This window comes from Cherax quadricarinatus, chromosome 46 (assembly GCF_038502225.1).
Source record: "Cherax quadricarinatus isolate ZL_2023a chromosome 46, ASM3850222v1, whole genome shotgun sequence".
NCBI lineage: Eukaryota > Metazoa > Arthropoda > Malacostraca > Decapoda > Parastacidae > Cherax > Cherax quadricarinatus.
In genome coordinates, this window is record NC_091337.1 from 6,314,759 (window position 1) to 6,329,833 (window position 15,075).

At 41.1% G+C, this 15,075-nt stretch overlaps 1 protein-coding gene across 8 annotated transcripts in view; it reads right to left on the reverse strand.

Annotated features, from left to right (window-relative positions):
- Positions 1 to 12,533, reverse strand: part of Fam92 (CBY1 interacting BAR domain containing protein Fam92) — a 24,747-nt gene extending 12,214 nt beyond the window's left edge. Inside the window, exons 1-5 of one of the 8 annotated variants that reach the window (XM_070094462.1) lie at positions 12,473 to 12,488; positions 6,674 to 6,777; positions 5,958 to 6,018; positions 5,192 to 5,293; positions 377 to 505 (exon numbers count right to left, since the gene is read on the reverse strand). In XM_070094462.1, coding sequence (XP_069950563.1) covers positions 377 to 505; positions 5,192 to 5,293; positions 5,958 to 5,992 — 266 coding nt within the window. In that variant the 5' untranslated portion in view covers positions 5,993 to 6,018; positions 6,674 to 6,777; positions 12,473 to 12,488. Of the gene's footprint in view, positions 1 to 376; positions 506 to 5,191; positions 5,294 to 5,957; positions 6,019 to 6,673; positions 6,778 to 12,185; positions 12,326 to 12,350 lie in introns of those variants that run through there. The other 7 variants (XM_070094460.1, XM_070094465.1, XM_070094461.1 and 4 more) reach the window with 7 other exon arrangements.
- Between the last annotated feature and the right edge of the window lie 2,542 nt (positions 12,534 to 15,075).

The window sequence follows — 15,075 nt, forward strand, 5'->3', positions numbered from 1 at the left end:
TTTCACTACATTGATATAAGTGAGAAATTTATACAGTGGACCCCCGGTTTGCGATATTATTTCATTCCAGAAGTATGTTCAGGTGCCATTACTGAACGAATTTGTTCCCATAAGGAATATTGTGAATTAGATTAGTCCATTTCAGACCCCCAAACATACACGTACAAACGCACTTACATAAATAAACTTACATAATTGGTCGCATTGGGAGCTGATCGTAAACCGGGGGTCCACTGTACGTACATATAAGGAATATCTGTTAAATACAATACGGTACATGAATGACTGAAATTAAATCAACCAAATTTGCCTGAGCACTTGCCTGCCTATTTACATATTCAGTCAAACACAGCAGTAACATTAGGGATTAGTGTACCTGTAGTCCTGAATAGCTGCTAAAGTATCTGCTGTTTCACATAGCGCTGACCGCAAACTCTTGTTCAAGTGCTCCACTTCACCATAAGCCATAAATGTCTTGGAGAGTTCATCACCTTTATCCCTCAATCTTGTATTGCAAATATCATTCATTAAATTTCATGTATAAAACTCAACATTAAATTACAATTCTTTTACAGTGCAAATATAAAACATATTAACATCAAGTGGCTTAGATATTCATTTTAATATGCAATAATAAGAATTCATTCTTTGATCAAAACTCATACAAAATACTGTACTGCATTATACATAATGCATTATACATAATGTAGGTTGGTAGACAGCAACCACCCAGGGAAGTACTACCGTCCTGCCAGATGACTGTGAAACAAAAACCTGTAACTGTTTTGCATGATGGTAGGATTGCTGGCTTCTTTTTCTGTCTCATAAACACGCTAAGATAACAGGGATATCTTGCTACTCCTACTTACACTTTGGTCACACTTCACAGACACGCACATGCATATATATATATACATACATCTAGGTTTTTCTCCTTTTTCTAAATAGCTCTTGTTCTTTTTTATTTCTTCTATTGTCCATGGGGAAGTGGAAAAGAATCTTTCCTCCGTAAGCCATGCGTGTCGTATGAGGCGACTAAAATGCCGGGAGCAATGGGCTAGTAACCCCTTCTCCTGTATACAATTACTAAAAAAGAGAAGAAGAAAAACTTTATAAAACTGGGTTGCTTAAATGTGCGTGGATGTAGTGCGGATGACAAGAAACAGATGATTGCTGATGTTATGAATGAAAAGAAGTTGGATGTCCTGGCCCTAAGCGAAACAAAGCTGAAGGGGGTAGGAGAGTTTCAGTGGGGGGAAATAAATGGGATTAAATCTGGAGTATCTGAGAGAGTTAGAGCAAAGGAAGGGGTAGCAGTAATGTTAAATGATCAGTTATGGAAGGAGAAAAGAGAATATGAATGTGTAAATTCAAGAATTATGTGGATTAAAGTAAAGGTTGGATGCGAGAAGTGGGTCATAATAAGCGTGTATGCACCTGGAGAAGAGAGGAATGCAGAGGAGAGAGAGAGATTTTGGGAGATGTTAAGTGAATGTATAGGAGCCTTTGAACCAAGTGAGAGAGTAATTGTGGTAGGGGACTTGAATGCTAAAGTAGGAGAAACTTTTAGAGAGGGTGTGGTAGGTAAGTTTGGGGTGCCAGGTGTAAATGATAATGGGAGCCCTTTGATTGAACTTTGTATAGAAAGGGGTTTAGTTATAGGTAATACATATTTTAAGAAAAAGAGGATAAATAAGTATACACGATATGATGTAGGGCGAAATGACAGTAGTTTGTTGGATTATGTATTGGTAGATAAAAGACTGTTGAGTAGACTTCAGGATGTACATGTTTATAGAGGGGCCACAGATATATCAGATCACTTTCTAGTTGTAGCTACACTGAGAGTAAAAGGTAGATGGGATACAAGGAGAATAGAAGCATCAGGGAAGAGAGAGGTGAAGGTTTATAAACTAAAAGAGGAGGCAGTTAGGGTAAGATATAAACAGCTATTGGAGGATAGATGGGCTAATGAGAGCATAGGCAATGGGGTCGAAGAGGTATGGGGTAGGTTTAAAAATGTAGTGTTAGAGTGTTCAGCAGAAGTTTGTGGTTACAGGAAAGTGGGTGCAGGAGGGAAGAGGAGCGATTGGTGGAATGATGATGTAAAGAGAGTAGTAAGGGAGAAAAAGTTAGCATATGAGAAGTTTTTACAAAGTAGAAGTGATGCAAGGAGGGAAGAGTATATGGAGAAAAAGAGAGAAGTTAAGAGAGTGGTGAAGCAATGTAAAAAGAGAGCAAATGAGAGAGTGGGTGAGATGTTATCAACAAATTTTGTTGAAAATAAGAAAAAGTTTTGGAGTGAGATTAACAAGTTAAGAAAGCCTAGAGAACAAATGGATTTGTCAGTTAAAAATAGGAGAGGAGAGTTATTAAATGGAGAGTTAGAGGTATTGGGAAGATGGAAGGAATATTTTGAGGAATTGTTAAATGTTGATGAAGATAGGGAAGCTGTGATTTCGTGTATAGGGCAAGGAGGAATAACATCTTGTAGGAGTGAGGAAGAGCCAGTTGTGAGTGTGGGGGAAGTTCGTGAGGCAGTAGGTAAAATGAAAGGGGGTAAGGCAGCCGGGATTGATGGGATAAAGATAGAAATGTTAAAAGCAGGTGGGGATATAGTTTTGGAGTGGTTGGTGCAATTATTTAATAAATGTATGGAAGAAGGTAAGGTACCTAGGGATTGGCAGAGAGCATGCATAGTTCCTTTGTATAAAGGCAAAGGGGATAAAAGAGAGTGCAAAAATTATAGGGGGATAAGTCTGTTGAGTGTACCTGGTAAAGTGTATGGTAGAGTTATAATTGAAAGAATTAAGAGTAAGACGGAGAATAGGATAGCAGATGAACAAGGAGGCTTTAGGAAAGGTAGGGGGTGTGTGGACCAGGTGTTTACAGTGAAACATATAAGTGAACAGTATTTAGATAAGGCTAAAGAGGTCTTTGTGGCATTTATGGATTTGGAAAAGGCGTATGACAGGGTGGATAGGGGGGCAATGTGGCAGATGTTGCAAGTGTATGGTGTAGGAGGTAGGTTACTGAAAGCAGTGAAGAGTTTTTACGAGGATAGTGAGGCTCAAGTTAGAGTATGTAGGAAAGAGGGAAATTTTTTCCCAGTAAAAGTAGGCCTTAGACAAGGATGTGTGATGTCACCGTGGTTGTTTAATATATTTATAGATGGGGTTGTAAGAGAAGTAAATGCGAGGGTCTTGGCAAGAGGCGTGGAGTTAAAAGATAAAGAATCACACACAAAGTGGGAGTTGTCACAGCTGCTCTTTGCTGATGACACTGTGCTCTTGGGAGATTCTGAAGAGAAGTTGCAGAGATTGGTGGATGAATTTGGTAGGGTGTGCAAAAGAAGAAAATTAAAGGTGAATACAGGAAAGAGTAAGGTTATGAGGATAACAAAAAGATTAGGTGATGAAAGATTGAATATCAGATTGGAGGGAGAGAGTATGGAGGAGGTGAACGTATTCAGATATTTGGGAGTGGACGTGTCAGCAGATGGGTCTATGAAAGATGAGGTGAATCATAGAATTGATGAGGGAAAAAGAGTGAGTGGTGCACTTAGGAGTCTGTGGAGACAAAGAACTTTGTCCTTGGAGGCAAAGAGGGGAATGTATGAGAGTATAGTTTTACCAACGCTCTTATATGGGTGTGAAGCGTGGGTGATGAATGTTGCAGCGAGGAGAAGGCTGGAGGCAGTGGAGATGTCATGTCTGAGGGCAATGTGTGGTGTGAATATAATGCAGAGAATTCGTAGTTTGGAAGTTAGGAGGAGGTGCGGGATTACCAAAACTGTTGTCCAGAGGGCTGAGGAAGGGTTGTTGAGGTGGTTCGGACATGTAGAGAGAATGGAGCGAAACAGAATGACTTCAAGAGTGTATCAGTCTGTAGTGGAAGGAAGGCGGGGTAGGGGTCGGCCTAGGAAGGGTTGGAGGGAGGGGGTAAAGGAGGTTTTGTGTGCGAGGGGCTTGGACTTCCAGCAGGCATGCGTGAGCGTGTTTGATAGGAGTGAATGGAGACAAATGGTTTTTAATACTTGACGTGCTGTTGGAGTGTGAGCAAAGTAACATTTATGAAGGGATTCAGGGAAACCGGCATTAAAAAGGCCGGACTTGAGTCCTGGAGATGGGAAGTACAGTGCCTGCACTCTGAAGGAGGGGTGTTAATGTTGCAGTTTAAAAACTGTAGTGTAAAGCACCCTTCTGGCAAGACAGTGATGGAGTGAATGATGGTGAAAGTTTTTCTTTTTCGGGCCACCCTGCCTTGGTGGGAATCGGCCGGTGTGATAATAAAAAAAATAAAAATAATACTTATCCTAACTTGTGGGAAATGGTCTAACCTTAAGGATATAAGACAGCCACAAAATAAGGAGGATTACAGGAAAGGCCAAGGATGTTGTCAAGGTAGATGTTATGGTAGTCAAGTTTACTAATCACAAAGAGGATCAGTATACTGCTGTTGCATTTTGGCAGAAGCCAGAGTCATGGGCAAGGAAAGGTGTTAGTTTGATAATTGATTAGAATGATTCCCTACATTAGTTTTCTTATAGGCTGACCCTGAGGCTCCATGTTTTCCTTATGCTTTACAGATAACACTGGGAAAGTGTCCACTCTTAAATCATATGCCATGATTGTAAAACCAGAGAGTATGCACAGTGATCAGCAGTTTGTAAGCTGGTGCTTGAGACTTTTCTTCTTTAGTGCTACTGCCTGCTGAACTGTGTGATTTGCAACAATAAAACCAGACTGTTATAACTGTAGTGGAAGAAAAAAAAATGATTTACTCACGCATCTTGCTCTGCCCAAGATTCAAACCAGGGACCTTTCAGTAGTGGGAAGGCTGCACTACAGGTAACGTACATTAGCTTGGGTAACTTTCACAAATGTATGTATGACCCCATTAAGGGTGATTGCTTTGATGCTGGTGAGGGGCTCCTGATCCAAGAAATTGAAGCTACCCTCTCTTTCCTTGGAACAAACCTAATTACCTGCCCATTTCTCAAGCACTATATAACCCATAAGAGTTTAGCCCTACTCCCATGACTATAATAAAACCTTATGTATTACAGGAGGCAGCCTACAGTCTTTTATATACTTAATGTGGCAAAAATAATATGCAATCAACATTCATAAAACTGGGCAGTGCAAGTTTAGTCAATCATTTAACTAATCTTTCTTTAGATACAACTCACTTGGCTGTTTTTCTTGTGTAAGCACCCAATGCACTACACATGTGGCCAAAGTGCTTCTCCACTCCTGATATTCTCTCCTGGATAAACTTGATTTCATTGGTGCTACATGTGAAAAAGAAAATGAAAATGATGAAATAAAATAATTAACATTATTTTATTATTATTTTTTTTTTTTATTATCAGACTGGCCGATTCCCACCAAGGCAGGGTGGCCCGAAAAAGAAAAACTTTCACCATCATTCACTCCATCACTGTCTTGCCAGAAGGGTGCTTTACACTACAGTTTTTAAACTGCAACATTAACACCCCTCCTTCAGAGTGCAGGCACTGTACTTCCCATCTCCAGGACTCAAGTCCAGCCTGCCGGTTTCCCTGAACCCCTTCATAAATGTTACTTTGCTCACACTCCAACAGCACGTCAAGTATTAAAAACCATTTGTCTCCATTCACTCCTATCAAACACGCTCACGCATGCCTGCTGGTCTTTAAAGTTTTTTAAAAATATACATTCTTTGGAATTATTATTATTATTAACTATTATTATATTAAATTTAATTACACAATAGGTGCAATATTACCAAATCATAAAACACTATATTAAATGATCAATCATTTTATTTTAAATGATAAACATAACCAAATTTCTTTTACTGTACTAAAATATTGAGATATCTTGAGTAATGGCTATGGTGGTGTACAATACCAGTACATTAGTAGGAAATTCAGTTTAAACAAGTTAGGAACTAAATAATTAAGGAAAACTTACTGAACTTTACTAAGACTGTGAGATGAGGTGAACATTGTTAAGATTTTTTGTTCACAGCACCCTAAAACAAGAGAAAACATTTCTTTTCAATTGTAAAATATGATAAGAAAAGCATTAAGAGTATTCAGTTAGTAGATGAGTAAGACATGCAACATTTTATCTTTACTGCTGAGATGCTTTGCCTGCTCAGCAGGCTTCCTCAGTTGAAATGCAAAAGTGACTTGAATACCAGTGACAACAATTGTACATACACAACTAACCTGCTGTTAGGAGAGGGTAAACTTATGATGATGTTTTGGTCCAACTTGGACCACTAACAAGGCACACTCCCTTCTTTCCTTCTTCCTTCAATGTGACTTGTCAGTGGTCCAAGTAGGACCAAAATGTCATTATAACTATCCCTCTTCTAACTGCAGGTTATTTGGCTGTATAGTCCTTGTGGCTTAGTGCTTCTTTTTGATTATAATAATAATGCAGGTTATTTGTGTATTGTTCCAGGCACAATAGTTAGACTTTTTATTCTTTAACTGTTACACGCGTCTTACTCATCTCCGTGTTAGTACTGTATTCCATTAATATAAGTTTTTGGTCAATAGAGTTCACATAACAAAAAAATTATTAAAATATGGCTTAAATGTTTGCACTCAGAAAAATTCAGAAGTACAGCAACAGACATGCATGATAAAGTTTGGTTATTTATTATTTTCACTATATACCTTAGAGAAGCAATCCAAAAAGATAATGCACACTGCATCACTTCCTGCCTGTCCTTTGAGAAGCTCCAGGATATTTAAATCTAATTCACATATGTTGATGCAATCTGGGATGATAAAAGAGAACTCTTTTTTATTTTTTATTATCACACTGGCCGATTCCCACCAAGGCAGGGTGGCCCGAAAAAGAAAAACTTTCACCATCATTCACTCCATCACTGTCTTGCCAGAAGGGTGCTTTACACTACAGTTTTTAAACTGCAACATTAACACCCCTCCTTCAGAATGCAGGCACTGTACTTCCCATTTCCAGGACTCAAGTCCGGCCTGCCGGTTTCCCTGAACCCCTTCATAAATGTTACTTTGCTTACACTCCAACAGCACGTCAAGTATTAAAAACCATTCGTCTCCATTCACTCCTATCAAACACGCTCACGCACGCCTGCTGGAAGTCCAAGCCCCTCGCACACAAAACCTCCTTTACCCCCTCCCTCCAACCTTTCCTAGGCCGACCCCTACCCCGCCTTCCTTCCACTACAGACTGATACACTCTTGAAGTCATTCTGTTTCGCTCCATTCTCTCTACATGTCCGAACCACCTCAACAACCCTTCCTCAGCCCTCTGGACAACAGTTTTGGTAATCCCGCACCTCCTCCTAACTTCCAAACTACGAATTCTCTGCATTATATTCACACCACACATTGCCCTCAGACATGACATCTCCACTGCCTCCAGCCTTCTCCTCGCTGCAACATTCATCACCCATGCTTCACACCCATATAAGAGCGTTGGTAAAACTATACTCTCATACATTCCCCTCTTTGCCTCCAAGGACAAAGTTCTTTGTCTCCACAGACTCCTCCACTCACCCTTTTCCCCTCATCAATTCTATGATTCACCTCATCCTTCATAGACCCATCCGCTGACACGTCCACTCCCAAATATCTGAATACATTCACCTCCTCCATACTCTCTCCCTCCAATCTGATATCCAATCTTTCATCACCTAATATTTTTGTTATCCTCATAACCTTACTCTTTCCTGTATTCACTTTTAATTTTCTTCTTTTGCACACCCTACCAAATTCATCCACCAATCTCTGCAACTTCTCTTCAGTATCTCCCAAGAGCACAGTGTCATCAGCAAAGAGCAACTGTGACAACTCCCACTTTATGTGTGATTCTTTATCTTTTAACTCCACGCCTCTTGTCAAGACCCTCGCATTTACTTCTCTTACAACCCCATCTATAAATATATTAAACAACCACGGTGACATCACACATCCTTGTCTAAGGCCTACTTTTACTGGGAAATAATTTCCCTCTTTCCTACATACTCTAACTTGAGCCTCACTATCCTCGTAAAAACTCTTCACTGCTTTCAGTAACCTACCTCCTACACCATACACCTGCAACATCTGCCACATTGCCCCCCTATCCACCCTGTCATACGCCTTTTCCAAATCCATAAATGCCACAAAGACCTCTTTAGCCTTATCTAAATACTGTTCACTTATATGTTTCACTGTAAACACCTGGTCCACACACCCCCTACCTTTCCTAAAGCCTCCTTGTTCATCTGCTATCCTATTCTCCGTCTTACTCTTAATTCTTTCAATAATAACTCTACCATACACTTTACCAGGTATACTCAGCAGACTTATCCCCCTATAATTTTTGCACTCTCTTTTGTCCCCTTTGCCTTTATACAAAGGAACTATGCATGCTCTTTGCCAATCCCTAGGTACCTTACCCTCTTCCATACATTTATTAAATAATTGCACCAACCACTCCAAAACTATATCCCCACCTGCTTTTAACATTTCTATCTTTATCCCATCAATCCTGGCTGCCTTACCCCCTTTCATTTTACCTACTGCCTCACGAACTTCCCCCATACTCACAACTGGCTCTTCCTCACTCCTACAAGATGTTATTCCTCCTTGCCCTATACACGAAATCACAGCTTCCCTATCTTCATCAACATTTAACAATTCCTCAAAATATTCCCTCCATCTTCCCAATACCTCTAACTCTCCATTTAATAACTCTCCTCTCCTATTTTTAACTGACAAATCCATTTGTTCTCTAGGCTTCCTTAACTTGTTAATCTCACTCCAAAACTTTTTCTTATTTTCAACAAAATTTGTTGATAACATCTCACCCACTCTCTCATTTGCTCTCTTTTTACATTGCTTCACCACTCTCTTAACCTCTCTCTTTTTCTCCATATACTCTTCCCTCCTTGCATCACTTCTACTTTGTAAAAACTTCTCATATGCTAACTTTTTCTCCCTTACTACTCTCTTTACATCATCATTCCACCAATCGCTCCTCTTCCCTCCCGCACCCACTTTCCTGTAACCACAAACTTCTGCTGAACACTCTAACACTACATTTTTAAACCTACCCCATACCTCTTCGACCCCATTGCCTATGCTCTCATTAGCCCATCTATCCTCCAATAGCTGTTTATATCTTTCCCTAACTGCCTCCTCTTTTAGTTTATAAACCTTCACCTCTCTCTTCTCCCTGATGCTTCTATTCTCTTTGTATCCCATCTACCTTTTACTCTCAGTGTAGCTACAGCTAGAAAGTGATCTGATATATCTGTGGCCCCTCTATAAACATGTACATCCTGAAGTCTACTCAACAGTCTTTTATCTACCAATACATAATCCAACAAACTACTGTCATTTTGCCCTACATCATATCTTGTATACTTATTTATCCTCTTTTTCTTAAAATATGTATTACCTATAGCTAAACCCCTTTCTATACAAAGTTCAATCAAAGGGCTCCCATTATCATTTACACCTGGCACCCCAAACTTACCTACCACACCCTCTCTAAAAGTTTCTCCTACTTTAGCATTCAGGTTCCCTATCACAATTACTCTCTCACTTGGTTCAAAGGCTCCTATACATTCACTTAACATCTCCCAAAATCTCTCTCTCTCCTCTGCATTCCTCTCTTCTCCAGGTGCATACACGCTTATTATGACCCACTTCTCGCATCCAACTTTTACTTTAATCCACATAATTCTTGCATTTACACATTCATATTCTCTTTTCTCCTTCCATAACTGATCATTCAACATTACTGCTACCCCTTCTTTTGCTCTAACTCTCTCAGATACTCCAGATTTAATCCCATTTATTTCCCCCCACCGAAAGTCCCCTACCCCCTTCAGCTTTGTTTCGCTTAGGGCCAGGACATCCAACATCTTTTCATTCGTAACATCAGCAATCATCTGTTTCTTGTCATCCGCACTACATCCACGCACATTCAAGCATCCCAGTTTTATAAAGTTTTTCTTCTTCTCTTTTTTAGTAAATATCTACAGGAGAAGGGGTTACTAGCCCATTGCTCCCGGCATTTTAGTCGCCTCATACGACACGCATGGCTTACGGAGGAAAAATTGTTTTCCACTTCCCCATGGACAATAGAAGAAATAAAGAAGAACAAGAGCTATGTAGAAAAAGGAGAAAAACCTAGATGTATGTATATATATATATATGCATGTGCGTGTCTGTGAAGTGTGACCAAAGTGTAAGTAGGAGTAGCAAGATATCCCTGTTATCTAGCGTGTTTATGAGACAGAAAAAGAAACCAGCAATCCTACCATCATGCAAAACAGTTACAGGTTTTTGTTTCACAGTCATGTTGCAGCAAGGAAACTGGAAGCAGAGATGATGTTATATCAGAAGTCAGTGTGAGGCACAAATATTATATCGTGGGCAAGTGAAAACATTAGAAGATAGCGTGGTAGTATGATAAACATAATTCAGGTACCAGAAGAAGGGTTGCTGAGATGGTTTGATCAAACCATACCACGGATGGGGATAGAACCCGCGATCAGAGAATCTCAAAACTGCAGACCGCCGCGTTAGCCACTGGACCAGCTAGCCACAATAAGATTCGTCCAACTAGGTATATTTCTACTCCATAGGAAGGTTAGCATAGGCACAATTGTGACCATAGTTGTTAACGGCTTTGAGGGGACTTGAGCTAGAGTTCGTCACAGCCACGCTAGCTGGAGATTTGTCTGTAAAAACTTGCATTTGTGGTCACAGTTGTGCCTATGCTAACCTTCCTTTGGTGTAGAAATATACCTAGTTGGACGAATCTTATTGTGGCTTGCTGGTCCAGTGGCTAACGTGACGGTCTGGAGTTTTGAGACTCTCTGATCGTGGGTTCTATCCCCGCCCGTGGTATAGTTTGTTTGCAATCGTGTCATTACGATTTTGTGAGTCATGGTTTGATCATTTAAAAAGCATGGAGGATTATTATTATTATTATGGGAGAGCTAAACCCATACAGATTATACAGTGCTTGTGTGGGGAGGGGGCAGAGGTGTAAAGAATTCAGGCTTAATTCAGGAAATTAGAGCACAGATCCAATTCCCTAGAATAGATCAAGAGCCCCTCACCAGCATCAAGGGATCTCCCTGGAGGGAAAAGCATGGATGAGGATGGATTGGTAAAGAGTGTAGAAATCTGGGGTGGATGGGAGGTGCAGGGGAAATCGAGAAGGGCTGGGTTACATAGACCCTGGGGAATGAGAGGAAATCAAATTTTATCTAGGGAAGGCAGAAGCAGCTATAATTCCTTTGATCACGAGCTCTTCTCCAGCACCAGTTAAGTTTAAGCCTCACGTGTAATTTAAAACTTTTGCAGTGGTTTTATATAGCAAGTTATGCAGAATTTAACCTAGGATAATTCATTATTATTATTATGCCTGGAGAGTGTTCCGAGGGCCAACGCCTCCTGCAGCCTAATCCATGACCAGACCTACCAGTGGATCAACCAGGCTGTTACCACTGGCCGCACACAGTTTAACGTACAAACCAGTCAGGGTGGTCAGGAACTGACTTTAGGAATCTATCATTCTCTCTAGTCACCTAATGCAATATTTCCATTGGGGTCAAGTCACATAAGCACAGTTCAAAATATTTGAGGAAACGTTTCACTAAGACTTCTTCAGTTATTAAAAAGCCATTCATAGCGAAAAGTTCCCTCATTATCATTATTACTTTTAATAATAAAAAATACCTTGAAATGTGTAAGTTTATTCAGGTATAGTTACACTGATTATCATACATAGTATATTTATCTACGTATTGTCGGTATGACTACCTATTCTCTACTTCCACTGAGATAGTCACGCATCAGTTATTATTATAATCAAAATCAGTTATTATTATAATCAAAAAGAAGTGCTAAACCACACCAGGCCCGGTGGCCTGGTGGCTAAAGCGTTCCTTGATGGTGAGGGGCTCTTGATTTAGGGAATTGGATCTGTGCTCCAGTTCCCTGAATTAAGCCTGAATGCCTTCCATATCCCCCCCCCAGGCGCTGTATAATCCTCCGGGTTTAGCGCTTCCCCCTTGATTATAATAATAATAATCCCGCTTCACACACGGAGGGCCCGGGTTCGATTCCCAGCGGGTGGAAACATTTCGACACGTTTCCTTACACCTGTTGTCCTGTTCACCTAGGAGCAAATAGGTACCTGGGTGTTAGTCGACTGGTGTGGGTCGTATCCTGGGGGACAAGATTAAGGACCCCAATGGAAATAAGTTAGACAGTCCTCGATGACGCACTGGCTTTCTTGGGTTACCCTGGGTGGCTAACCCTCCGGGGTTAAAAATCCGACCGAAATCTTATCTTATCTTACGCGTCAGTGATCACTTGAAATACTACGCATTATACAGGATATGTACGAGTTACATCCCAACAAACATTTGTAGTATTATTACATTGTTTCTGTTGGGGTTTATAGGGCCACTAACAGCTTACACCGTATAAATATTTGTCTTAACATTTCTTTGTAATTATATTGTTGTTGTTGGTTCATCGGGGCCACTGACAGCTTACACCGTATCAAGCCCGACTTCCCGATGTACGGGGAAAATTTGTTGCCCAAAGTTGGGCTGGACGTCCACACCCTCACCTAAGTTCAGTAACTTACCGGCTTCCCACCAAACCATTAAAGAATTATTCGCAGAGTGGAAATGGAGATCGTTAAAAGTAAGCCGATTAGTAAGTAAGTTTATTCAGATATACACAGATACAGTTACATAGAATTATCATACATAGCAGCATATGTGTAGAGAACCTAGGATAACCCAAAAAAGTCAGACAGAGTGACAGGTGTTCCTCCTGCAATGTGTCCGGCGGACAAAATTGAGGAGGACAAGCGTCCCAGAGAGAGGGGTGGGAAATTTGTTACTGATACTCAGGCGAGAGCTAGACGTTCACACCCGACAAAGGCTGGCGCTGAAGTCCGTTTATATCTTTATTGCTGTTTGTGGTGTTAGGGTTATTAAGGGCCACCTAAATTTACGCCTTAATGAGCTGTTCCTCTTGGGAGACAGGGAAAAAATGAGCTGCCATGTCTTGGAGGGAATTATAAAGGAAATAAAATTTCCTCCGATAAGAGAAAGTGGAACATCTTTCTAATTAGTTTAGGTGGAGCCCCCTTACCTAAACCCCGGCAAAGACAGACGCCCATGCATCCTCATCCTGAGTCAACAGCAACAGGCTCCTGGTACTATGTGTGTGTGTGTGTGTGTGCGGGATGATTCTCTTCAAATTAGTACCAAATTTGCACACGAAAATCACTCCCTATGAAAACAAAAGACTCAGCAGGAGATGCAGCATTTCCCTAGTGAAAAGTAGGGGGCCCACGAGTACACTGAGAGACAACACAATAATTGTCAGGGGTCCAAGACTGTTTAATTGCCTCCCAGCATACATAAGAGGGGATTACCAATAGACCCCTGGCTGTCTTCAAGAAGGCACTGGACAGGCACCCAAAATCAGTACCTGACTAGCCGTTCCAGCAGTAACAGCATGGTTGATCAGATCCTGATCCACCACGAGGCGTTGACCCCCGAAATCCTCTCCAGGTATACTTCAGGTGTGTGTGTGTGTGTACTCACCTATTTGTACTCACCTATTTGTGGTTGCAGGGGTCGATTCATAGCTCCTGGCCCCGCCTCTTCGCTGATTGCTACTAGGTCCTCTCTCTCCCTGCCCCATGAGTTTTATCATACCTCGCCTTAAAACTATGTATGGTTCCCGCCTCCACTACGTCACTTTCTAGGCTATTCCACGGCCTGACTACTCTATGACTGAAGAAATACTTCCTAACATCCCTTTGATTCATCTGAGTCTTCAACTTCCAATTGTGTGTGTGTGTGTGTGTGTGTGTGTGTGTGTGTGTGTGTGTGTACTCACCTATTTCTGTGTGTGTGTGTACTCACCTATTTGTGGTTGCATTATGTGTGTGTGTGTGTGTGTGTGTGTGTGTGTGTGTGTGTGTGTGTGTGTGTGTGTGTGTGTGTGTGTGTGTGTGTGTGTGTGTGTGTGTACGTGTATGCATTCAGCGCATCGTCAGGAGAGAGGATGACCAACCAGTTTTTGTGTTGCTTACCAGTGGTCCAGCTGTGGGCGATCTTGGAGGCCGGAGCAAACCGGGGAGGGAGGGGCTGCTTGACCCAAATTAGCACGAACAAAACAAGCTAACTCAGGTGATAACCTTGTCTCTTGACGATAACAAACTATCATCATAATTACGAGGAAAATTCACGTTAACAATAATAGTCCTCTTATATATCAGTCGCGCGTGAGATTAACAATGCCTAAAATGGGATTCATTTCAACGTAATAAATAAGACAATGGCGACTCTATTCTTCCGTGCTTGTGAAAGGCGCTTGAGAGTGTCATCTTGTCGCCTAAAAGTGCGAGTTGTTTCTCTGAGGAAAGGTCAAACGCCGGAGATCCAGGACAGTGAAGGGGTGGCACCATTGATGTGGTTACCTAGGTCACACCAGGATGTGGTTGCTGCCCTAGCTTGGCTTAGGTCACACACAGTTGATGCTGTAATGAAGGTTTTGTTAGTTGTGTTTCCTGAGCAGCTAGTTTGTTGTGCACCCCCGTGCTCATCCTGCAAAAGCTAATGAAAAACGATTAAAGAAGTCACAATGGGTTTTTATGGGACCTCGCCCAGTCAGACCAGCTTACGGATGAATCAGGGGAGTGACAAGATAGTAGTCAGACTACCTCATAGATTATGAGGAAATACAAAATGTCTATATATCATGTGTTGTGCATATATTTATATGTTGACAAAGGAAATTGGTGGTAAAAATAAAAGTTATCTTCAGTTAAGTAATAATTCCTTTTTATGTTGATACTGGCTACAGAACCTGAATGGGAGTCAGCGAGGAGGAGAGGTGGACTGCCTGGTCATCTTGTTTGTGTTCAACTGTATTTATCGTCCTTAACATACATACAGAAACCTCCAAATTTACTCACGTCTTGACGACTTATGACCAGGATGTTATTGAACACGACCTTGTTGCTGTCTATTAATGGGTCTTGTTATTCATTGGAA